At 42.5% G+C, this 23,553-nt stretch overlaps 6 protein-coding genes across 7 annotated transcripts; 4 read left to right on the top strand and 2 right to left on the bottom strand.

Annotated features, from left to right (window-relative positions):
• Positions 1-419: 419 nt before the first annotated feature.
• On the bottom strand, positions 420-6,418 carry LOC103976953 (zinc finger protein CONSTANS-LIKE 9). Of its 2 annotated transcripts, none has more exons than XM_009392320.3 (5): positions 6,279-6,418; positions 4,709-5,392; positions 3,872-4,096; positions 2,254-2,576; positions 420-1,134 (listed from the first exon to the last, which is right to left on the bottom strand). In XM_009392320.3, exons 2-5 carry the CDS (start codon positions 5,291-5,293, stop codon positions 1,005-1,007), a joined length of 1,263 nt encoding a protein of 420 aa, XP_009390595.2. In that variant the 5' UTR covers positions 5,294-5,392; positions 6,279-6,418; the 3' UTR covers positions 420-1,004. The 2 variants fall into 2 exon arrangements, with proteins under 2 accessions (XP_009390595.2, XP_064996966.1); XM_065140894.1 differs by having other exon boundaries at positions 2,254-2,558.
• A 1,616-nt stretch (positions 6,419-8,034) lies between these two features.
• On the top strand, positions 8,035-9,721 carry LOC135633063 (UPF0481 protein At3g47200-like). The gene has a single exon (XM_065142124.1). It carries the CDS (start codon positions 8,271-8,273, stop codon positions 9,645-9,647), a length of 1,377 nt encoding a protein of 458 aa, XP_064998196.1. The 5' UTR covers positions 8,035-8,270; the 3' UTR covers positions 9,648-9,721.
• Positions 9,722-11,341: 1,620 nt separating this feature from the next.
• Positions 11,342-15,496, top strand: LOC135634402 (protein transport protein SFT2-like). Its single transcript, XM_065144856.1, has 4 exons — positions 11,342-11,695; positions 13,177-13,444; positions 14,449-14,553; positions 15,074-15,496. Exons 1-4 carry the CDS (start codon positions 11,487-11,489, stop codon positions 15,182-15,184), a joined length of 693 nt encoding a protein of 230 aa, XP_065000928.1. The 5' UTR covers positions 11,342-11,486; the 3' UTR covers positions 15,185-15,496.
• Positions 15,497-15,914: 418 nt separating this feature from the next.
• LOC103977356 (heavy metal-associated isoprenylated plant protein 41-like) lies at positions 15,915-17,228 on the top strand. The gene is made up of 3 exons (XM_009392850.3): positions 15,915-16,125; positions 16,428-16,626; positions 16,759-17,228. The coding sequence occupies exons 1-3, from the start codon at positions 15,915-15,917 to the stop codon at positions 17,084-17,086; spliced, it is 738 nt and encodes a 245-aa protein (XP_009391125.2). The 3' UTR covers positions 17,087-17,228.
• Positions 17,229-17,255: 27 nt separating this feature from the next.
• Positions 17,256-20,456, bottom strand: LOC103977357 (pentatricopeptide repeat-containing protein At3g63370, chloroplastic). Its single transcript, XM_009392851.3, has one exon. The coding sequence runs from the start codon at positions 20,345-20,347 to the stop codon at positions 17,402-17,404; it is 2,946 nt and encodes a 981-aa protein (XP_009391126.3). The 5' UTR covers positions 20,348-20,456; the 3' UTR covers positions 17,256-17,401.
• Positions 20,457-21,380: 924 nt separating this feature from the next.
• On the top strand, positions 21,381-23,319 carry LOC103976956 (BTB/POZ domain-containing protein At1g55760). Its single transcript, XM_009392322.3, has 4 exons — positions 21,381-21,756; positions 22,129-22,277; positions 22,355-22,473; positions 22,560-23,319. The coding sequence occupies exons 1-4, from the start codon at positions 21,638-21,640 to the stop codon at positions 23,160-23,162; spliced, it is 990 nt and encodes a 329-aa protein (XP_009390597.2). The 5' UTR covers positions 21,381-21,637; the 3' UTR covers positions 23,163-23,319.
• Positions 23,320-23,553: the final 234 nt, after the last annotated feature.

Genomic DNA, 23,553 nt, shown 5'->3' with positions numbered 1-23,553 from the left:
TATTGCTATTCTTTCACCACAACTAATACTGCAACATCACAGTCAATGTCGGATTTTATTCTCTGTGGTGATGAGAGCAAGGTGAATTGGCTCACAAACATCTTTTCCAAGCTGGTATATGAGCAGATGATGGACCCCCAAGCTTGAGTCGAGCTTGTTGCTCAACTCTTTGCAGTCACAGATGTGTTCTCTATCTGGCACTAATAAATTTGAAGATGACAATATTGGAAGACATCTATCACCAACAGCATGACAAAGAAAACCATAACACATCTTCAGGTGTTTAAGATGCACAACCAATCTTGGGCAGCTGCAGCAATTGCTTTAAACACACATGAGCAACGTGCAAAGTTTATTGTGTTTATACTGTCGATGACATAAAAAGAAACTAAAGATAGAAGGTTCGACAAGAATCTTGATACATATAATTTTTTCTTTTGCATTTGAATGGATACAAATTGCTATTTTTCGGTTACAACACACTATACAAAATATAACATGACGAGATATAGCGAATGGAGCCAATGTCCGAATCAGAAACCTAACCCCGGGGGACACTGTAGCATGCCATAGGAGGGTAACTGACCTCGGACGGAGTCAGAAAAAAATGTTTACAGGATCAGGAAGAGCATGGATACCAGGTCATTCAAGGCAGAATAAACCAGTATGTGCTGGCCTTCTTTTCCCAATCATAGAATATATACAATCCCATTCATTATTGAACAAAATGAAAACTGACATTTACAGGATCAGGATGTTGGGCCATGTGGGGATCAAGAACTCATAATGCCAGAATGTTCCTTGGCAAATTAACAAGGACTGAGAACTTGCAACTCATATTTTCAGCCATCAATCATGCTGCCTTTCTTGTTCCTCCCTTTTAACTTCTTTAAATAGGCTGGTAAACATATTAATGGCAAGGGAAGGATGACCTATGTCGGTCTTCATTTTCCCCAAGTATTTATCAACTGATGTTTACATTATACTATGATAATGTTTTGCTCTCAACAGCTTCTTGTCTGTGCAAGTGGGTCATAGTCGTAAGCTTCACCAGCCTTGACAAACCGGCCCTTCACCCGCCTTCTTACATCAGCCATAGCCTTGCGAGAAGCATACCTTATTTTTTTCTCAAACCTGTTCAAAATACAAGAAAGAAGTTTCTGAGAATTTGTCGAACATATCCATGGAATATTTTAATTGAGCAATCACAATCACTCTATAACAACTATCTGTAATAAAATTATAATTGAATTAGATCCATTTGTCTGTAAAACATGGCATCATTCACATACAGCTTTATTATTTTCATCAAGATACAATAATTATTTTTTATGTTAAGAATACATCTAGTTAGTTATCATACTGTCATGCATTCATGACTAAATAGCTTGTGTTACTGATCTACAGATCAATAGAATTCCAAGTGAGTCAAGTTTGTAACAAAAGCTCTGTGTATGTTGTCTAATTTCATATTGCACACCTATTTTATAATATCATTCCTAACAATTGACTTCCAACTCAAGGAGCATCTTTGGCCTCACTACCTTTTCTCTGGTAGGTGATTGATTTTCTGATTTTCTATTTAACCAATATACAAGAACAAGAACAAAAAAAAAAAATCGAGAATGACTGTTTTCACATCTGACTCAGAAGCTCTCTATCGTTGTTCTTTTTCATCCCACTCAGACACTCTTTCTCATCACTATATTCGATATCCAAAACTGTAAACCTCGAGGGGGTTGACAGAGATCAGAGATATAAGAACATCAAAAATAATTCTTGTATGCAATCAACTGCCATATTCTCACCTGTAGTTGGCCAACAATGTCCATTTACATCCTATTAATTTATTTCAGAGGTTAAAAAGGGTGATCGACAATGGTTTAAACACACATTTAGTTGCATACAAGATAAACAAGCAAATACATGCTTCATTGTGGAACTAACAGCACTATAAGCTAAAGCTAAGTGCTACATAAGTAAACACATGCATAAACTAATTTGATGTCTGTTATTAATTTTTATGAGAAATTTTCCTCTAAAAGAAATCAGGGATTCTGGAAGTGAAAAGTTCCAAAAGTAAAATGTGGCTTCTAGAGCAGGATGCAACTTCCAAATACTGAAATTCCACACTATATATGTCAAGTCCAGCCATCCAGAAGTTAAAGAAAATTGTGCTCAGTGATTTTTTTCAGAGATTAACACAGAAGATTATAGCACATCCAATTTGAGATTGTCAGAGTTCAGACTTACTTGCGTGCTTTCTTTTTTTCTTTGTAACGCATCACAGCACTAACCCTGCTACCTCTAGGTAACGAGGAATTTTCAAGTCCAGCTTCGAACACTGGAGGCTCACCCATAAGAAGCACTGATGAAACACCACAATCTTGATAGTCCCCGGCACTGCTTTCACCAGTCAAGCCAGAAAAGGAAAGGGATAGACTAAAGCAAGCTTGACGTGCTGGAAAAAACTGACTTGAATCTGCATTTTTTACTGGTTTTGACATCACAGAATCAGCAGAGACTGCATTGCTACACGTTGCCTGCATAGGCTTAACCTGCCCAGCAGATGATGCCTGAGAAAGTTTTTAAGGACAGCCGAGACAGTATAAGCGAATGATTGATCATCTTAAATATGCATGTTGTGATGACATATGAATAGACATGCAATTAACGAGCTGCTTGACTGTGCACTGTGCTCTTTAGCTTGGAAAATTCACATGGGCGAGTAAACTGCAGCTTGCTGACAACAGCTTAGGGTAACAGCTTGTTGTCGAGATAACTTAAGATCATTACATAAGTTGTTACAAATTGGCAAGTAAGATCATTACATAAGCTGCTACAGATTGGCAACGCCAGCTTTAACCAATGATTAGGAGAGCAGAAATGTTTAAGTAGTATCATCCAAACCAAACTTAGATCATGTCATCCAAAGAAGCATCTAGTCAGTCTGTCATACGATGCTGCTTATGGTCATGAATATATCAACCTTTTCATACATAAAGGTAGTAGCTATGCACAAAATAACACTTATCTGTCTCTCCTGAAATTCAACATGAGATTCATCTGGTGCTTCACAAAATCATTTTCTCATGAATACACAAGAAAGGTGATGACTCTTTGAATTTGCAGACCTCGCTAAGAAATATGATGGCAAAGCATTTCTGCTCTCCTAATTATTAGCTTGTGAGATATATCAGCTTGTGAGACACAATAACCAAACTAAATTAAGGAAATTGGTGGAAGCAAGCAGCGCAGACATAGCATAACAGTATTCCTTTGACAGTTAGCAACAAGACCTGAATGAGTTAATCTATTACGAAATGAAATCTCCAATGAATTATATCGAGTGTATTCAGATGCAGTATGACACGTCAGATTTCAAGTTGAATTTTCAAATATCAGGTATTAACAAGTTTTTCTGTTTATGATTCATCCACTTTAACTTTTATCTTTGACAAGCAATTCAGGTTTCTTGCTAACTCGCAACTAGTTGAGAGCATTGTTGCCCTACAAATGAGCACTTAAAATCCAACACCTTTGCAAGTCATAATAACTACAGAAATCATTACCCCAATGAATGGAAGAATCTTTATGAAACCATCCTTTTCCCCTTGACAAAAAATTGAAGATAGTAAATGGTGCAGGAAGTACTCTATGCATCATAACAAAATGAACTGGAACACACATTAGGTAATGCATACATCTAAGCTTGCATCTAATGGAGCTGACAGAGAAGAAATGAATATAGTGAACTAGTGTTTGATTTTATAGAAGGGAAAAAAAAAAAAGCAATAAAACTGGTGGTTGCTGATACAAAAAAAGAAAAAAAACCAAAATTGCAAAAATAAGAGAAAGCCACAAGTTGTACCTCTCCAACAAGTTCACCCTGGCAGTTGGAATTGCCAGCAGATGTTGCCCTTGTATCAAAAAAAATATCTATTTCATCATCATCAAAAAGGTGCCCTGTTTGGTTATGAGATACACCAAAAAGTTCTTCATAGTTTTGAAATGTCAAATCAACATCATCCATATTGAGATCTTCGTAAATATCATCTTTGCAGAATTCAAAATCTTTGGTCCCAGGACAAGATAGCTGCAAACGAGTCGATAAACTATTGCCAATTGAAATGTGTGAAAGAAGCTAAACATTGAAGAGCATCCAAACATTGAACCATATTCTCAGGATTAAGCTAAACATTTAAGAGAATCCAAGCATAATCCATGTACCAGTGACCCATATATATATATATGTATATATGTATATATATATATATATATATATATATAGAGAGAGAGAGAGAGAGAGAGAGAGAGAGAGAGAGAGGGAAGAGAGAAGAGGGGTGTAAAAGCAGAACAAAAGAGGTGCTCACTATGTGAAAGTGTCATAAGACCTGATACTCTGGTAGACTGCAATTTATGGCTCCAGAGGAATGGAGGAAGGGTACACCTACACATATTAATATACCCTGCAGACTAGTCAATGATGAAAGTAACTACACATCCTTGCTGTCAACAAAAGATGCTGGAACATAAAATGGTAGTCAATTGTTATAGTATCAAGTTTGTTAGGCAAAAAAGTAACTTGAATAGTAGAGTTGAATTTGGTAATTGTATATAGTATAAAAGATTTTGTTTAAAAGACAGCAAACATCAATGGGTTCTAAAATTTAGAGACAAATAAAGTGAATTCAAAACTTAAATGCACCTTAGGTGTAGTTAAATCCACTGCACCAGCGGTCAGATCAGCAGTACAGGGCATAGGACACATTGCAGACCCTGAAGATGATCCAATCAAGGCATTGGACTTATCGACAGCTTCCGGTTCCTCCATTTTGCCGGCACCAGATACGTCCAAAGTACTGTTTTCTGGAGAAGCCCAACAATTACTAACATTGCTCTCATTGATGGTCATCAAACCTAAGCCCTGTTCACAATCGGACTCAGCTATCTGAGGAAGCTCCTGAAAAAATGACCAAATTCTTGAAAACTCTGCTGCCGACGGGCAGCCTATGTAGCAGTTTATTGTCTCTCTTTTATGCCCTGAAGAAACTGCAGACCCAACATGCCCATTCCAATCACAATTTTGGCAAAGTGAAACACTTTCTTCAGTGCACCTTATAACAGCAGGTTGTGCGCTGCATCTGTCACACAAAAGAGTGCGGGAGTGACGCTGAGAAAGTGCATTTGCAGAATGAACATTGCGGTCACATGACAAGCACAAAGAAGCAGCATCAGATCTGCAGTAGACGATAGATCTTTGCTCCCCACAGAAATCACAAAGGTGACTCATGCTTCCTCGCTCTCAGAAGATAAACAACAAAATCAAATGCTGCTTCTGTTCTTGTGGTTTTACAAGAAATGTCCTCACCGTCGAAGTTGTCAGCATACTCTGGAAAAATTCAGCCAATGTCAGCATATGTCCCAAAAGACCTTAAAATCTAATCTAACCACTTTCCTGGACATTAAAAGCTTAAACTTGGTCAAGTTTCAAATGCAATGCATTTTATCAAATTTAGTAAAACCACAAAAACATAAGTCGCGAAGATAAAGTAAATCACAAGTAGCAGTAGATTTTATTATAAATGAGTAGACCTGTCAACCAGAGTTAATTAATCATGATAACAACAAGGTCGATACCCAAACTCTCACAATTGCTTATGTATATTAATCAGCATTTTGATAGCACTTCCAGAAGATTTCCACTTAATAATCTCACAAATATATGGATTCGCTCAACCTGACAACCTTAGTTATAAATTTCACAAGAGGGAATGTTCTAAAAATAACTACTTCGGATCTTGGAAGCTGCCAATTGCAGAAAATCTCCTGTAGCTAACATCTAAAAACATATACCGGAAAAGGCAACAGACCCCGACGAGCAATTCAACTTCGGCAGCATCATAAGTCTTGACAACCGATATTTTAAAAGTATCTTACGAAACCTTTTTCATCACCAGAATCAGCCGCTCTGCCTCGCGAGAAGAATCTATACTTATCAAAGCAACTTTTGGGAAGCTAAGAATCCTAAAAAGATACTATCTTTAACCAATTCGGCTTCCAACAAATCTAAGAAAAATATTTTTTCTCGGAAACGACGAGACCAAGGATAAACTATCCGTCGCTCGATTCCAAATCGCTACTCACACAGGTTGCAGGATAGCCACATCAGAAACCAAGGAAAAAGAGCGAAGAATCCAGTTACTGCCATGACTAACAGGATGCAAGATCTAACGAGTAACAGCAGGATTTCTCCAAAAGAAAACAAACGTAGTTACCGCTTCATGGATATCTCATCAAAGGAAGCCAAACTTCCTCTTTTTCCCTCTTGGTTTGGCACGCAAAAAACGGAGGGACTACAAACCCTAGCGGAAGACGAGTGATGCGAAATCGAATTCCCTCACGGGAGCAATCGAAGATAGACAGATAGGAGAGAAGAAAAAGCAAGGTGGAGAAGCAAAAGATGAGGAGATGAGCGGAGGCGGGGCCCACGGGTTCCCGTGTAAAGAGATACTTTTTCTACTCGCTGCCACGACTACCCAGCTTCCTAGCCGACATGTCGTTCGAAGAAGAGATGGACGACGGCGCGGACCCACAAATACATCTCCAGTGAGAAGGGAAGTAACCGAACGAGTAACGCGGTATGGGTGGCTAAAGACTTCCCCTCCTGCGAAAAGGCGACTCAAAAGTGTATGTCTCTTGATTCATTCATTTATTGTATTCATTATTGTTCTTGCGCTTTTGGGGGCGTTTGGGTAAAAAGGGGAGGCAGGGGGTAAGTGGCGGGTCCCTGCGGACCGACGCAACATCGAAGCAGGCCATGTCGCGTGCCGTGACGACTTTTTCCAGGCTATGTATCTAATGACCGTAATACCCCTCTTTAGTTTCGTCTTGGACTTGGGCTTTCGTCCATGTGTTGGGACCATCTAATAAGACATGGATTCTTTCTATCACACGTTGATGTCTTAACCGTCAAGGCAGACATTGTGCTCTTTTAAGGCCCTCATCGAGCACGAATCGGTCCACTCATAGCCCACGGTTAGGTGGGTCTAAATGGTAAATTAACGCAGTTGCACGTGAGTGTTTACGTCCAAGTCGACTCCTAACTTGCGGCTCATAATAGCAACTTTGCGTCGAGAATTTAAACCACGTGGCCACGTTATCCAACACAAGACAACAAGCGAGACGTCGAATGACACGGCTACCCCTCGAATGAGACACCATTTCACCGACTGCCATTCTGTCGTTCATCATTGGCTCGGCGAAGGGACCGAAGAGGGAACCACGCCTTCTCATTCGCTCGCAACTGCGGGCCCCGGAGGGAGCATCCGCTGGTTTCGCTTTGTCGGTTCGGCCGTGGACGGCGGCCCGCATCAAATCAGAACCTTTCCGTCGGGAAAAAGGGACCCACCTCCGAAGGGCCGTCCGGCGTCACGTTTCGACCATTCTACGTCGTCGGATGAGATACGTACGGCCGAATATTTATTCCGGGACTGGGACGTGGGCCCGGTTTCTTTGTAGTTTCCCAATCAGGAAATTTGTCTCATGCTGATCATCATCATTGTCGTGTGGGATCGAGCGATGATTAGAGCGTAACGCTTTGTCAAAACTTAGTGGACTTTTTCATTCGAATGTTTTGCGAATCTATCTTCAGAGAATTCAGTAATGGACAGAGCTTTTTAATGAATATTCGGAGAAAGTATATTTCTTCTTCATTCTTTTTATATTTTATGAATATCAATCATCATGGGTGTTTCCTTGATCGATGGAGTTAATTGCTATAATCGATCATAATACATGTGGGAACAGAACCCATCTGTCCCTTTCTCCTTACGTGTGCCGTGTACAGACGTTCCTTCTCCTGTCCAAACAAGCATAAAATAAAGAAAAACGAAAAGCACAAGCAAAGAACAATGTCAAGCGGCATCTCGGTCCACAAATGGACTTTTTAGATCTATATAACCCCTTGACCCTGCTCTTCCCACCATTAATCTATTCTTCTTCCTCTGCTGCTTTTGCCTTTCCCATTCTTGTTCTTATTTCTCTCCTAGCTTGAAGAAATCTGACCCTACGCGTAGCAGTACTACAACGAGGTAAAAGGTTTCACATCCATTGGTTTCTCCCAGCATTAGTTTGTTCTTGTAGACTGTCGATGCATGTACCATAGCTGGGTGGATCACGAGGACAAATTAGGAAGATCAATTGATTACTTTGTTCTATACATCGAATAAAAGTTTGATTATTTCCCAGAAATCTGACCATCAGATTTCATGCCGTGCCATCGAGCCATGAGGGAGACGAGTGCTGCGGAAATGCAGGTGGTGATACGCGTGGACGAGGCGGCGGTGAGCTCCATGAGGAAGAAGTTGGAAGCCACATCGTTGGAAGACCGGCACGCCGAGCAGGCGACGATCTTCAGAGTCCCACACAACATTCGAGCGATCGATAGCTTGGCGTACGAGCCAAAGATCGTCTCCCTCGGCCCCTACCACGCTGACAACGAACGCCTGGGAGCCTGGGACGGCCTCAAATGGCGCTACTTCAAGAAGTTCCTGAACCGGAACCCCAACAAACACTTGTGTGACTACCTCGAGGAGGTCGAGATGTTGGCGCTAGCAGCACGCACTGCGTACTCGGAGAAACTGGGCATGGATCCCGCCAAATTCGTGGAGATGATGCTGCTCGACTGCTGCTTCGTGGTCGAGTTGTTGCTCGTACAGATGGAGGAGAAGCAGCAAGCGGAGATGCGAATGGGTCCGAAGTGGCAAGAGGCAAGTTCGACGTTCGAACAGGATCCGATGATAAGTGCATGGCGGTGGGCTCTGCCATTACTCGCACATGACGTGATGATGCTCGAAAACCAGCTTCCTCTCGTCGTCCTTCGGAGTTTGCTGGAGCTGGCTTCCCCAGGTGCTTCCCTGAAGGAACCCCTGGACTACTTCTTCCGGAATTTTCCTCTGACCATAAACATCGAGAAAATCACCGACGATAACATCAAGAATTCTCCCCACCTTCTTCATCTTTTCCACACCTGCATTGTGCCGCCGAAGAGCATGATCGCAAAGAAGAGTGGAAAGGATAGCCGGCCCTCACACACCCCGATGCCGTGCGCCAGAGAGCTCCGGGAGGCCAGGGTAAAGTTCGTGAAGAAGGAAGCCGCGAGCTTCCTGGACATCAGTTTCCGCGGGAACAAGATGGAGATACCGCAGGTGTGGGTGGACGACGAGACCAACTCCCTCCTCCGGAACCTCATCGCGTTGGAGCAGTGCTACCCCCGGGCGGGCATCTACGTCACCACGTACGCCTGGTTCATGGACCGCATCATCGACACGCCCATGGACGTGGCGTTACTCCGACAGCACAAGATCATCGAGAACGGCCTGGGCAGCGACGAAGACGTCGCCGATGTCTTCAACAAGCTCGGCAAGGAGGTCATCATGGACTTGCAGGCGTGCTATCTCTCGGACCTCGGGCAGGCCGTGACGAAGCACTGCGACAACAAATGCAACCGCCGTTGGGCGTCGCTGAACCACAACTACTTGACCAGTCCATGGGCGATCATCTCGGTTTTCGCTGCCATTCTGCTCTTCCTTCTCACCATAATCCAGACTATTTTCTCGGTTCTAAGTTACATCAAACAGTCCTAATTAAAATCCCAAGTAAGAACATGACATACATACAAATTTGTTGTAATGATCTTACCACTAAAATGTTTGTTCTACATTAATGGCGTCATTTGTTTCGATTGTTCTGATCCATGTATTTATTAGTCATGGAACGAGTTATTCCTGAGTCTCAATAATTACTGTCTGAATTGTCATTAATGCAGTGCTGATTTCGATTGCTTTGTGAACAGTGGGGTTTTCTTCCTCTTTTAGTGATCATCGCTTGGTAATTAAATGTATCAAATTATCTCATGTTAGTATAGTTTGTATCCTTTTCTCATACTAGTTTTGAGTATGGGGGTGAGCAGAGAAAAAAAAAAAAAAAAAAAAATACGGGATGATTTTCATATAAAATATTTACATTTTGCATTTTTTTTAACCGATACTTTTATTTTTATTTTTCAGAAAGTTCTCATAATTTAAAAAATACTCAAACTATTTTAAAATTTTTTTTCTTCATATGTTATAGTGTTTTGGCCATCGCAACAAAAATACTATAAAGTTTACTTAAAAATATTGTAAATGAGTCAAATAAAATTAAAACATACTAGAAAAAAAAATTGATATATCATATACTACGATTCAAATATGTATTTATAATAGTTTAGGGAGAATATCGCATAGACAAAAATAAAAAAATTAGCTAGTTACAATATTTTGACCATCATAATAAAAATACTATAAAATATTTTTAAAAACACCATAAATAATTCAAATAAACTCTTAACCTTAATCGAATCAATTAAAAGTATAAAACTATAATATCGTAATGATATACGAGCAACGATAAACAGAGAGAAATAATATAATATCACTTATGGTGTCTTTCAATAGCATTTTTAATGTTTTTAATACTTCAATAAAAAATGCTGTAAACATTATTGAAAAACATTGTACGCGAGCTTTAACAATCTAAAACTGATAAAAAAAATGTACTTGAAATTTTTGGCAAAATTTTTTTGAAGAATATTTAAGATATTTATAAAATTATGAATACAAATTTTAAAAAATAAATGAGGTATTGTTCGAAAAATATCTAAAACATGAGTATTTTCTAGAAAAAAATCATCCAAACAAAAGTAAGAAAGAAAAAAATTAATTTTCCTAGAAAATACTTTTATTTTTAATATTTCTAAACCAATACCCTGATTTTATCTTTTTCTCAAACAATACCTTTTATTTTAAAAAAAACATTAAACTATTTCTTAAAAAAAATTCGTCTGTTAAATATTTTAGCCACCACAATAAAAATACTACAAAGCCTATTTAAAAATACTATAAATGATTTAAATAGATTCATAATCTTAATCAAATTAACTGTAGATATAAATATATGATATTATAATAAAATATGAGCAATGACAATTGGATAGGATGCTTATTTTTAATAATATTAATAATATATTTTTAAGATATAAATAAAAAAATTATAAATATTACTACAAATACTATAAATAAGATAAATGAAAAGACTATAATCATTGAAAATTGATTAAAATAATAGATTAAAAAATTTGACAGAAAACTTTTAAAGAATATTTTAGATTTTTAAAAAAAAAATAAAGATATTTTTTAGAAAAAGCAAAATAAATGGTACTTTTGAGAAATATCCAAAATTGAAGTGTTTTCTATGACGATCGCGTGAGAAAACGTTTCCTCGACTCCTCTCCCGGTTGTTGATATCTATTGCTACTGTGCTCCTCTCTTTCCGACGGAGTAAGCGAAAGATCTGTCCATCGAGAAACCCTAGCCTCTTCCTCCTCACCTATCTCCCCCTGTTTTCTCGATCTCGCTACATATTCCGATCCGAACAAATACACGATGCGGACGGCGCAGGCTTGGTTCACCGGGGGACCGAGCGGCGGCGGTGGAGGAGAGCAGCAGAAACCCTCCTCTTCGTCCCTCCTCGCTGATTGGAACTCCTACGCTGCTTCCAGATCGACGGAGGAGGGCGGGGCGTCCGCCTTCGGGTTCGATATCGAGTCCGCCGTCCAGTCCGCCAACGACAAGGTCACCGGAACCTTCAATGTGTAAGGGTCAATCCACTGGTTGATCTTTCTCTTCACCTTTTCGAGTCTGTGTTATATATTTTCCATGGGTGGATTCAACGGGCTTCAAGAAGAGGATTCCTATAAATGAATCATTCCTTTTTGGCGTGATTGTTTGTTTACTGCTGTTTAAACCTTGGAGTTTGTCTACCACTGATGGTAAGAGAATAATCGTAGAAAATTCTCAGTGTAGGAAGCAAGAGGACTGCGCTATAGTCGCTGCTTGACTAAGATTTTGGTGGCGGCGCTATTTTTTGATTGACGTGCAGTTAACATCTGGATCTGAAGGAAAAGTGATTTTGGATCTGACAGTTTCGGTCTTAACTTAGAGAATATGAATATTAAATAGAGGTAGAGGAATCAGAAACTGGTCCTTCTGGTTTTCATCAGTTTGTTTCTCTTGGTGATTAGTTCCTAAAATTATATGAAGACTAGATATAGTTTTGGACTTGATTTGTTAGGTCAATTCACATATTTCAATTTGTCGTGTTGATCGATGGTTAATAGAATCACATGTTTACTTAAAGTTGGAGCATGAACAAGGACAAAGCCGACAGAGGTTTTATCGTGCTGTTCTACAAGAATTAACTTGAATGACATGAAAGCATGATCTAACAAAGAGCTTTAGAAAGAAACAACTTGTTTTAGGTGGTCTGAATGTGGTTCCATCATTCGATGCTCTGTAAACAAATGTTGGATTTAAGATGCTCCACTTCCAAGCAAATGATAGATTGTGTTTAACCCTCTTTCTGAGCGTTTTCCAGATGTAAAGGAATTTCAAGGATTGACTCCAGTTGTATGAGCTCAAATTGCAACCAGTGGAATAGTGTTTTCCACCTTTCAACTAGCTTTTTAGATTTTCAAACATGTCCTTCTCTTGCTTAATTATGCCTTGAATATTGCTCATATTTAGTATAATCTATTAGCCTAATTGAAGTTCAATAATTTTATGTCTCTCAAAGCATTCTTGATTTTAGGTTCTTCTCCCCCATATTATGGTTAAAGTCTTTCCTACAGATTGTTATCTACTCCACAGGCCAGTAGATGCCTATGCTGTAATGTACTTGTCTTAATGTGGATGATATGTCCTCTGCTCTTGTCCCTCATAACAAGGCAAGACCAACTTCCTCTTCTTATTTGTAGCTTTAGGCCTCGACAAGTATCATGAATGAATTTTGGCATCTACATTCTTTTGTTGATTTATGCTTATAAAAGTTTGATGTTTTTTTTGGTGTCCTTAATTCACATATGGTTCCTGTGTGCTTTTTAGCATTCAGTTGTTATCTTCTACTTTGTTCACAGTTCGTACATCCTAATTGGCTTCTTAGCATTGTCTTGTTTCTTCTATTTCATCCTCATTCTTTCCATCTAACAGTCTCACCTATAGTCATATATATCTAAGATTACACTTGCTTAGTGATCTGAGTTACTATACTAGTATGCCTTTCTTCATTGTTCAACAGGGTATCGAAAGGTGTGACGGAATTGCCTGGGATTTTCCAGTCTGCTACTAGCAGTGTGCCTTCTGGGAAGTCTCTCATGTACTTTGGGTTGCTCCTTGCCAGTGGCGTGTTTTTCGTTGTTGTTGCTTTCACTATGTTCCTTCCAGTGATGGTCTTGATGCCTCAGAAATTTGCTCTCTGTTTTACTCTTGGATGTGCCTTGATCATTGGATCGTTCTTTGCTCTTAAAGGTCCTAAGAATCAGCTAGCTCACATGTTCTCCATGGAGGTATATCTTTTAGGATCCTGTAGATCTTTAATTATGTGTTTCTAATCCTTTTTGGTTGTCAATGTTTTACTTGCACAATTTAAACTGAAATACACTGAGGAAGGATCTTTAATAATTAGTTGAAAAGCATCATACTCATGAGGTTTTTGTTACCTGAAACTATGCCTTTGGTCTCTGAAATAATAATTCACTTTTTTTTTTTGAAGATGTCTTGTTTATTATTACATTTGTGGATTCTTGATTCGTTCATTATTTGATGCTGTATGGGCTTCAATTCTGATTAAGATAATGGCGAGGAGATGCCTATTCTTCTGCCATCAAGGTAACCTGGGCTGGTGAATGTTATGATTGCCAATAGATGTTTATTTCTCATATAAAGAGGTGGTGTCAACAAATGTAAACATGTAGATATACTTAAAAGGAATATGATTCATGAGAACTGTATACTTAAAGAAAGAACTAGAAAATATGCTAGCATTACCGGACCATGTTGTGCTTAGCTTAGCCAAATTTGAATGTTTGTTTATCTCTTTAGAGATACTTTTTAAAATATGTAGTAGCAATCCCGGTGTGATCTTATGTTGCTGTGGCTACTGCTGCATCTTATCTTGTGACAAAATTGATCCAATTACAATAGAAATGGTCCTTCTATAATGCTGTTTTGCTACTTCCTACAAGATCCTACTCAGACATTCTTACTGTTAATGTCATTTGGAATTTAAGATTATATTGTCAATCTCATTCAATGTCAGCACAGTCAACAAATTATGCCAGTTTTAAATATATTACCATCAAAATTCATAACAATATGATATAATAGACACTCACTTTGATATAACAATACAAAGATATCCAAATCCTCTTGATTTGACTGAATATATTGTCTTACTGAGAGTTCAATGCCAAGAAAAGAATCGTGTAATTATTTGGCATGCCATGGCTTATTGTTGTTTGTACTCTGTTATTTTGTCTAATACATTTTTTTTATGGTGTATATGTTGCAGAGGCTGCCATTTACGTTGGTATTCATCGGTAGCATGGTGGGCACCATTTATGTCTCCATGGTGCTTCACAGTTACATTCTCTCTGTCCTCTTTTCCGTGATTCAGGTATAAGGTCTCATGTCGGTGAATTTAGGTTCAACTATTTCTTCTCCTTGTACGCACTCGATAGCTGACAGGGTTTATCTTGCTTTCACGGCATTTGCATTGATGACCTGCATCTCTCGATTTCATTCTTAAAAGTAGATTGAAAGTGTTGTCAATCTCAAATAAGATAGGGGGCAGTCCGATAATAAGCCCAACCTACCCACCAAACCTATATGGATGCGGCATAGACAACACAGGTTTTTGATATGCGCTAACAAATTTGTAGTTTTTTCTTGGTCTAAAATGAGCTTATATGAACAATTAGGGTCCACATAAAACAGTCAGCAAATACAAGTATCACATGCAAAAATGGAGCTCAAATCTATGGTTTGTTTATTCATTCTTCTAATGGCCCATTTGCTTTGCTGAAATGATGCTACTTGTTCAGCTGGATAGCTTTATAAATCTCAGCTGTTGGTAATATGCATAGTTGACATGAATGATAATATTTTCTGAACTCTTTTCTCATTTTTACCTGCAGGTTGTTGCACTCTCATATTATTCTGTGTCCTACTTTCCCGGAGGATCTACTGGTCTGAGGTTTCTCTCTTCGAGTATAACTTCTTCAATCCTAAAATGCTTTGGCGGATGATTGCTGATGTCTGTACCATTTCTTCCTTCCTTACCTTGCTCACATCCTACCTGGGTACTTTTGTTCCTGTAATCTTTAAGAAATATTACAGTGAATGGGCGCATGCATGCATTCATTCCAATATGTTCCTAAGATTTGTTAGGGTTCTCCGACCTTTGGACTTCCGCCTCCTTTGTTCAAAGAGAATCAGTGGCATTTGTAATGATTTTGTTCGTGTCAAGTTCCAAAGCTATTAGGCTATTATCAAAAGTTTTGGCATTTCATGAGATCTTATATTTTTAAGACGTGGATGTTTCTTTCAACTTTTTCAAAGACTCTCTATATGAACATTTGGGTGGATGAATGATTGGGCTGCAATTACGTTGATAATATTTTCTACATGAGGCACCTCAATCTTCCGTTGCTGATCGCTCCTCATTCAGCCGTGGTATTTGAACAGTAGAGATGTCTTCTTCTAACAATATACCTGTGTGCGAAGGAAGTCTCCGGCATGTGGTTGCTTTTACCCGTTTTCTCCTGCTCATCGGGAAGTCCAACCACAGTTGACGTCGATGAGACGGTTGAGTCACCCGGCTTGATATTGGGATCGCTATCGTCTCCCAAGACGAAGGGGAGGAGCGACCCTTCGACTTCTCTTCTCCATATATCCGTCGCTCCAGTCAGTCTTTTCGCGTCATAAGAGAGAGAGAGAGAGAGAGTGAGAGGAACGGAGGTCGTGGGGAGGTTGAGCATGACTACCTCAGGGCTGCTGCTGCTGTTTGCCAACGACAAACTGAAACAACGGAGCCATCAGTCCTCGGTGCGAGTGAAATGGCTGAGCCATTACTCCTCGGCGCAGCAGATACTGCTGGTCGGAGAAGGGGACTTCTCCTTCTCGCTCGCGCTCGCCAATGCCTTCGGCTCCGCCGATAACCTCGTCGCCACCTCCCTCGACTCCTACGGTCTTCCCTTTCCCTCCTCCTCCCCCGTCTTGTTCTTGCTGGTTTCACACGTACACCCGAACGTTCTTGTGGTTTCTCGAAAGATGAGGTTTCTCTCCCTGTGCTTCATTGATTTGATGGGTTTCTCTCCGATTTCTTAATCGGGAAGGAGTGGCTTAACACTCGCTCATCAGGCACGGGAATACTTCGCTTCCATACCCTCCCCGTCTTCATTACTTGGATTACTACCTCGGCTGTATAATGAAATAGTGGCCGCCATTCATCTTTCTATGTACATCGTTGATGGAATCTATGCGAAGCAGATGACCTGCTGCAAAAGTATTCCAAAGCGAAATCGAACCTGAAGAGCCTGAGGGAGATGGGGGCGACTGCGCTGCACGGAGTTGATGCTACGACAATGAAGTTACATAGCGAGCTGACGATGCGGAGATTTGATCGGATCGTCTTCAACTTCCCACATGCAGGATTCAGCGGAAACGAGGGCCTGATGCCGGTGATCAAGTACGTGCCTTGACCATCTTAAATATTCTTCCTCTATTTGCAACGCTCGCCAAGTTTACTCCCTGGAGTAGTAGCTTCGCACCAAGATTGCATGTTTCGATCTCATTTTGTCGGATCATCTTTATGGTATAGTTTGCACCGAAGGTTGGTGATGGGATTCTTCAGAAACGCATGCCGCATGCTCCGACCAGATGGAGAGGTCCACGTGAGCCACAAGATGGGGGGCCCGTACGCGCAATGGAACCTCGAGGAACTTGCTTCCGAGTGGTCTCTTGTTCTGGTCGACTGCGCTGATTTCAGGAAAGATGAATTCCCAGGTTACTGCAACAAAAGGGGAGAAGGCCCGCGCTGCGACCGGACTTTTCCTCTCCGCGCTTCCTGTACCTATAAATTTCGGCTTGGAGACCTCGACGAAACGAAGGCTTCTTCTTCTTCTTCTTCTTCTTCTTCTTCAGCATGATGATGGGAAGTGTAGTTTTTGGCCATGCATGGAAGGTGTGATCCACCAGAGCATGCTTTCTTCTTTTTGATACTGGTCGGTGACGGAGGTTCCTGTCTTTTTTTGTATTTGGGTGTGGGGCTGAGGGGACGGACCTCTGCATATAATATCTTCGACATCAAATTTGGATTGGTACTGCAGCAAGTCGAGCCTACTTGTGTATTTCCATCATTCGATTTACTCTGCTCTCTTCTTTCATTTCAATTCTGAGGCCACCCAACAGCTTCTAAGAACCATCACCAGAAGCATAGACCATCTCATGAGACACCTTTGGACTCACCAGAAATCTCTACAAGAACAGGATCCACCTTTGAAGTGATGAAACCGGTTGGCATCCCTGACGATGATTTCCTGCTCATACAGCTTGCTTACGAGTTTGGTGAATTCGTGGCAATCACCACATACTCGGAGGTTCTTGGTGATCCTGATTGGTGTTCCCTTCGGGGCACACAACATACCGAAAGCCATGGCAAGCCTCTCACTGTGTCCGTGCAACATCTTTATCTTCTCCTCTTCCGGCACATCTTGCAGAACGAACTTGGTGTTCTCGGTGTACCCTCCTTCCTTCTTGAGTCTCTCGATGATCTCTGCCAACTTCGAGTAAATGGCGACTGATTCCTCGTGTGTTCTGTCTCTCGCAACGAACGCGTGCACCTTCTTCCCCACTTCGATCCAGCTACATGCCGGGTCTTTCTTCAATCCCCTCCTTTCCATCATCGCTCTCACTGCACCCACTTCTTCCCAGTTCCTCGTCGCCGCAAACGCATTCGAAATGAGCACATAGTTTCCAGGATTCTCAGGCTCTAACTCGAGTAGCTTCTCCGCTGCAATCTTGCCCAGCTCGTGATTCAGGTGCACTCGACAGGCACCGAGGAGAGCACACCAGACGGCAGCTGTCGGCTTCACAGGCATTGATTTTATGAACTCGAATGCTTCCTCTGTCCTACCAGAGCGACCGAGAAGATCGACGAGACAGGCGTAATGTTCCGGCCATGCCTCCAAACCATACTCACCTGTCATCACATCCAGATAGTACTTTCCCTCGTCTACCAATCCAGAGTGGCTACAGGCATAGAGAAGGGCCAAGAAGGTAACCTCATCGGGGACTATGCCCGTCTCCTGCAGTCCCCGGAAGAGGCGTGTTGCTTCCTCTCCCTGGCCGTGCATCCCACTGGCGTCGATCATGGTTGTCCACAGAACCAAATCTTTGCGTCTGACATTTCCGAATACTTTAAAGGAGTTCTCTATGTCTCCGCACCTGGCGTACATGTCCACGAGTGAACTGCTGACTGTACCTTCGGTGAGATACCGTCTTCTGTACATAAAACCATGGATTTCCTTCCCTTTCATGGAGGATGACAAACCAGCAGCAGCAGCAAGCACAGTAATCAGTGATACTGCATCAGGTTCCACATCGGCCGCCACCATGTCTCTGAACAAACACAAAGCTTCGTTTAGGAGCCCGTTGCTGACATAACAAGTGATCATACTAGTCCAAGACACAACATCCTTATCCCGTATCGTTCCGAAGACATGGCAAGCACGAGAAACCTTCCCACACTCTCCATACACATCGATGATCGAGTTGTTAAGTACCAGATCCAGCAGGCCATGTCTGATAGCATAACCATGGACTTGCTTCAGCAGGGAAAGACAGACCATACCACTGCAAGCCTGTAAGATGCTCCCGATCATCATCGAGTCCGCCTTCATTCCATCCGCCTGAACTTGCCTGAACAGCTCGAGTGCCTTGGAATAGCCAGAGTTCTGTGCGTAACCTGCGATCATTGTCGTCCAGGAAATGCAGTCCTTGCTATGCAATTTATAGAAGACACGCTCGGCATAATCTATCAAGTGACACTTTGTGTACATGTCGATTAGTGTGTTTCCGACCTGCAAATCGGAGTCAAATCCGTGCTTCATCGCATAAGCATGGACTTCCCTTCCATGCAATCTGTTCCCTGACCTCCCTGAAGCAGAAGCGACGCTTATAAGCGAAACCTGGTCGGCTTCAAAACCCAACCCGAGAATTTCGCGGAAGAAGTCGATGGCTTCCTGATATAAACCATTTTGAACATAACCAGACAGCATCGAATTCAACGACACGGTGTCTTTCTCCTCCATCTCGCAGAACACCTGCATGGCATTGCCGATTCGACCACATCTTGCGTACAGGACGACCAATGCGTTGCACTCATAAATCTCGAGTTTTGCATCGTTCTTTAGAAGAGAGGCATGTATTTCCATACCCAACCTCGGAAGTGAAAGTTCTGCACAGGCTTGAAGAACGCCGACGGTGGTATACGAGTTCATCGGAATGCTGGCTCTTTGCATCTCTCTAAACAAAGTCAGAACCTCAAAGAATTGCCCGTCCTGCAAACATGCTGATATGATGGAATTCCAAGAAACAACATCTCTTTCCTCATCCATCCGCTCAAACAGCTGCCTTGCCGAGCCGAACCGTCCACACTTTGCGTACATGGAAACGAGCGCATTGGAGACGAAACCCGTGGAGTCGAGTCCACATTTGACTGCAAAACCGTGCGTCGCAGTCCCAGTATAGACATCCTCTAGCGCGCCGCAGGCCTTTAGGACGGAAGCAAGGGTGCAAGCATCGGGCAGTATTCCCGAGACACGCATTTCCTGAAAGGTTGCTATGGCCAACGAAGGACGGTCATTCGAAGCGTAGGCTCCAACGAGCGCGTTCCACGCGAAGATAGACCGAGTCGGCATTTCATCAAACAGCTTCTCGGCATCGCGGAGTTGGCCACATTTCCCGTACATGAAAAGGAGCTTTGTGCCGAGAAATCCATCATCAGAGAGGGAATTGGATTTGACAATGTGAGAGTGGACTTGCTGGCCTTGCAGTGGGGCTTTCCGGGAAGCACAAAGCTCGAGAATGGATGAGTAGGCGTCCTGCGGAGGGCACTGCGGCGAGTTGGCCAGCGAGCGGAAGGCCTGTGTGAGGTCTCCTTGCTTGCAAGCTTCTTTAACGGACGGCAAGGTAGATGCAGGAACATTGCGGGATAGCAGAGCTACACGGGATGGGATCGTGGCGGACGAGATGGAAGCCTGCTTCTGCTGCTGCTGCAAGGAAAAGGCCATCCACAACAGCTTCTTGTCCAAGCCGTTGCCAACAGACGGCGCCGTGGGGAAAGCATTGTGGAAGACTACGCTCATGTCCAAAGCACGTGAGTTCTTTTTGGTTCGACCCAATGACATAACCGATCGATGATTTAAGTAGCTATGCTAATATGAGAACACACTCAAAGAAACAGTCTCTCCTCCGCAGCAAAACTCTCCTCTTATTGGGCTTCGTAAGCCCCATACAAAATATCGTGAGTCCCCTTTCTCTCTCTAAGGACACCTCAACGGTTTGAATGGGATTCGGGAAAGCCCAATGCGATAAGGCACGACATTGCCATTACGTGGCACTTCAAGAAAACAAAAGGCCGTCACGGTCGTCGTCGTCGTCGACTCGACCGTGTGAAGCCGGTCGTTCACTCGAGACTGCCACTTGCCAAAACGACTATGGCCTCATTTATCACAGACAATTCATCGAACACGTAGCGATAGTACTGTAACAAATACTGAAAGAAAGAGTCTCTCTCTCTAGCTAACATTCTGATCCATTATACCTAACATTCAGACATTTCTTCCACATTGACTTGCTTGCGAGACGAGTAGGTGCTGTGGGTGTCCACCGTAAGGCCTCGGCTTTATTGGGGGGTTGGGTAGCAGCGGTTGCTTGCGGCAGCGGAATGCTATTAGATTCCGGTGGGTGGTGGGGATCGGGAGACATGGATTATTTGTCTTTACTTTACCGTAGTCATCTGTCTTATGCTTCGATAGAGGGAGGGGAAGGACGCCATCTTTCATTGTGGAAGATGAAGAGAGATGAGAGCAATTTAAGCACCATTGACTCACATGATTATGTTGAAACCACGCTCGGAGTGCTCATGATTCTTGTTCTCGCTTTTGACTTTTGTTATCCGTGGGTAGGACACCAACCACATTTCATGTCGACTGTCATCCTGCTGTTAATGCAGGAGGAAATCTCCAATCTTACTGCGATGTAGTCCTCTCCGAAGGACCACGTTGCAAGAGCATCATCCTGACAATTTCATGAGTGAAATTTGGATGATAGTCCATTAAATGTTGAATCATATTAATCGTTAATTACCAGAATAATATTTATGATCAGAATCATCACTCTCCTCCTTTGTATTCTTTATATATAGACAGAGCTTCGACTTTGGAAGTGGAGTGGAAGGCAATAAAAGAAGCACCTTTCCTTGCTCTCCCTCTTCTTACTTTGCCTCGTCGGCCCTCTACTGGTGCTGCCACTCCTCTCGCTTACGCTGCTTTGTTTCTTCTTGGGTGGTACATGAGGAGAGGGGACTGGAGAAGGAAGTGCGACCGGCGAAGCTGGGAAACGCGGGGGAGCTGCTGGGAATCTTTGACTGCATCAATGAGGTCACCGCGGCGATCGCGGCGGCAGCGTCGGCGGGAATGAGCAACCGGGCATACCGGGTGGAGACCGCGCCGCGGCTCGCGCAATGGCGGATCGATACCCTCTCCGCCTGCACTTACCGCAAGTCCGACCCCTTCAAGATCGGCCTCTGGAACTGGTCTTAAAGATCCCCTCTCATCATCCTCTGCTTCTTTCTCCTGAATCTTACTGGATTTAGTTTCGACCGAGAAGATCTAGAAGCTTAAAGATCTCGTCTTTAATGGAGAAGAAGGAAAGTTTCGGATTTGAAATCGTCCGGTTTATCTAATTTCATGTTCAGATTTGTCCTCAAGTCTTGTGTTGATTAGAGATAGGTTTCGGATGATGCTCTGTGACTCTGTTCTGCGTATTTCCAAACTGGAAAACCAGAGACGTAATCTTCATCTTTATCCACACTAGAAATCATGCTTCGGTAGATAGACTTCAGAGTTTCTGTTCTTTTCCCTGTAAATTGATTTGGTATGTTATTTGTGTTGATTGCGATGAGAAGGTATCTCGCAGTGGAGAAGAACAAACAACTGTATGTGAAGCTATACCCTGAGGTTTCGAGCCTGACAAGAGAGCGTCCGCCCATTGCCTCCTTCGTCATCAAGATCGTCTCCCCGTCCGCTCCCGACCGCAAGACTCTCACCCATCCAGGTCGCCTTCTTCCCCATCGAAGACTGTTTCTGGTTCTTCGTGAAACAAAAACATAACGAGTGTTTCTCATGTTTCAGGAATCTGTGACATGCAGCTCAAGAACAGCGACGACTTTGTGTGGGCAACTGACACCTTGTTTACCGGCAGGATCATAATTGACGTCGAGTTCCTTGATCTAAAGATTGTACCTCCAACCGTAAGCACACGCACATCTCCCCTTGTTCCGTGTATGTGTGTATGCCTTTGATTTGCTCGCTGTTATTTTTGGTTTGGAGAGTTCAGGGTGGCGAGCCTTCTTCCATTTGGGACAGTTCTGAGGTGAAGCAGCATTCAGAGACCACTGCACTCGCCCCTCTTGGCCGGATGCTGGCCGACGGTATCCACACCGACATCACGGTCAATGCCGCTGAGGGCAGCATCGGAGCACACCGCGCCGTCCTCGCGACGAGGTCCCCCGTCTTCCGTAGCATGTTCTCCCACGACCTCAAGGAGAAGGAGCTTTCGACTGTGAACATATCCGACATGTCCTTCGGGGCTTGCCAGGCCTTCCTCAACTACATCTACGGCAGCTTCCGGGCCGACGAGTTCCTCACCCACCGCCTCGCGCTCCTCCGAGCCGCCGACAAGTACGATATCTCCGACCTGAAGGAGGCATGCCATGAGAGCCTCCTCGAGGACATTGATACCAAGAACGTGATGGAGAGGCTCCAAACTGCCCACCTCTACCGTTTGCCGAAGTTGAAGAGCAGTTGCATGAGATACCTGGTGAGCTTCGGAAAGATCTACGAGATCCCTGAAGACTTCAATGCCTTTCTGCAGAGTGCCGATCGGGAACTCATCGCTGAAATATTTCAGGAGGTTCTTGCTGCCTGGAAAGGACTGTAAGACCATTAATGGCCGAGATCAAGCTAGTTTGACCTGATGATACCGTCCGGTCGACCGGGAAATACGGTACAGGATCTATTATATATCACGAAATGCGTCCATTAATTGCTGAGGTCAAGCAAAACTCTGTATCCATCACTTCCAAGTCTTTGCTCTACGAGTGTGCAACTCTATTGCTTGTTCTTGAGGTCACTCTATTGCTTGTTCTTGAGGTCAAGAGAGACTCGTATGATTAGAGATCAAACGCCGTTAAGGCTCTTTCGAGAGATTTGATAGATATTAAACGAAAGAAGATAGAAAGATAGAAATTGTACAAGAAACTATGAAATGTATAAGATATAATTGTCTAATACATTTTGATAGTGAGCTCTTGATAGTCATTTATACACAC

This window comes from Musa acuminata, chromosome BXJ3-3 (genome assembly GCF_036884655.1).
Source record: "Musa acuminata AAA Group cultivar baxijiao chromosome BXJ3-3, Cavendish_Baxijiao_AAA, whole genome shotgun sequence".
Classification (NCBI taxonomy): Eukaryota; Viridiplantae; Streptophyta; class Magnoliopsida; order Zingiberales; family Musaceae; genus Musa; species Musa acuminata.
Note: the sequence above shows the minus strand (reverse complement) of the source record. Positions and strands in the feature narration are given on the sequence as shown.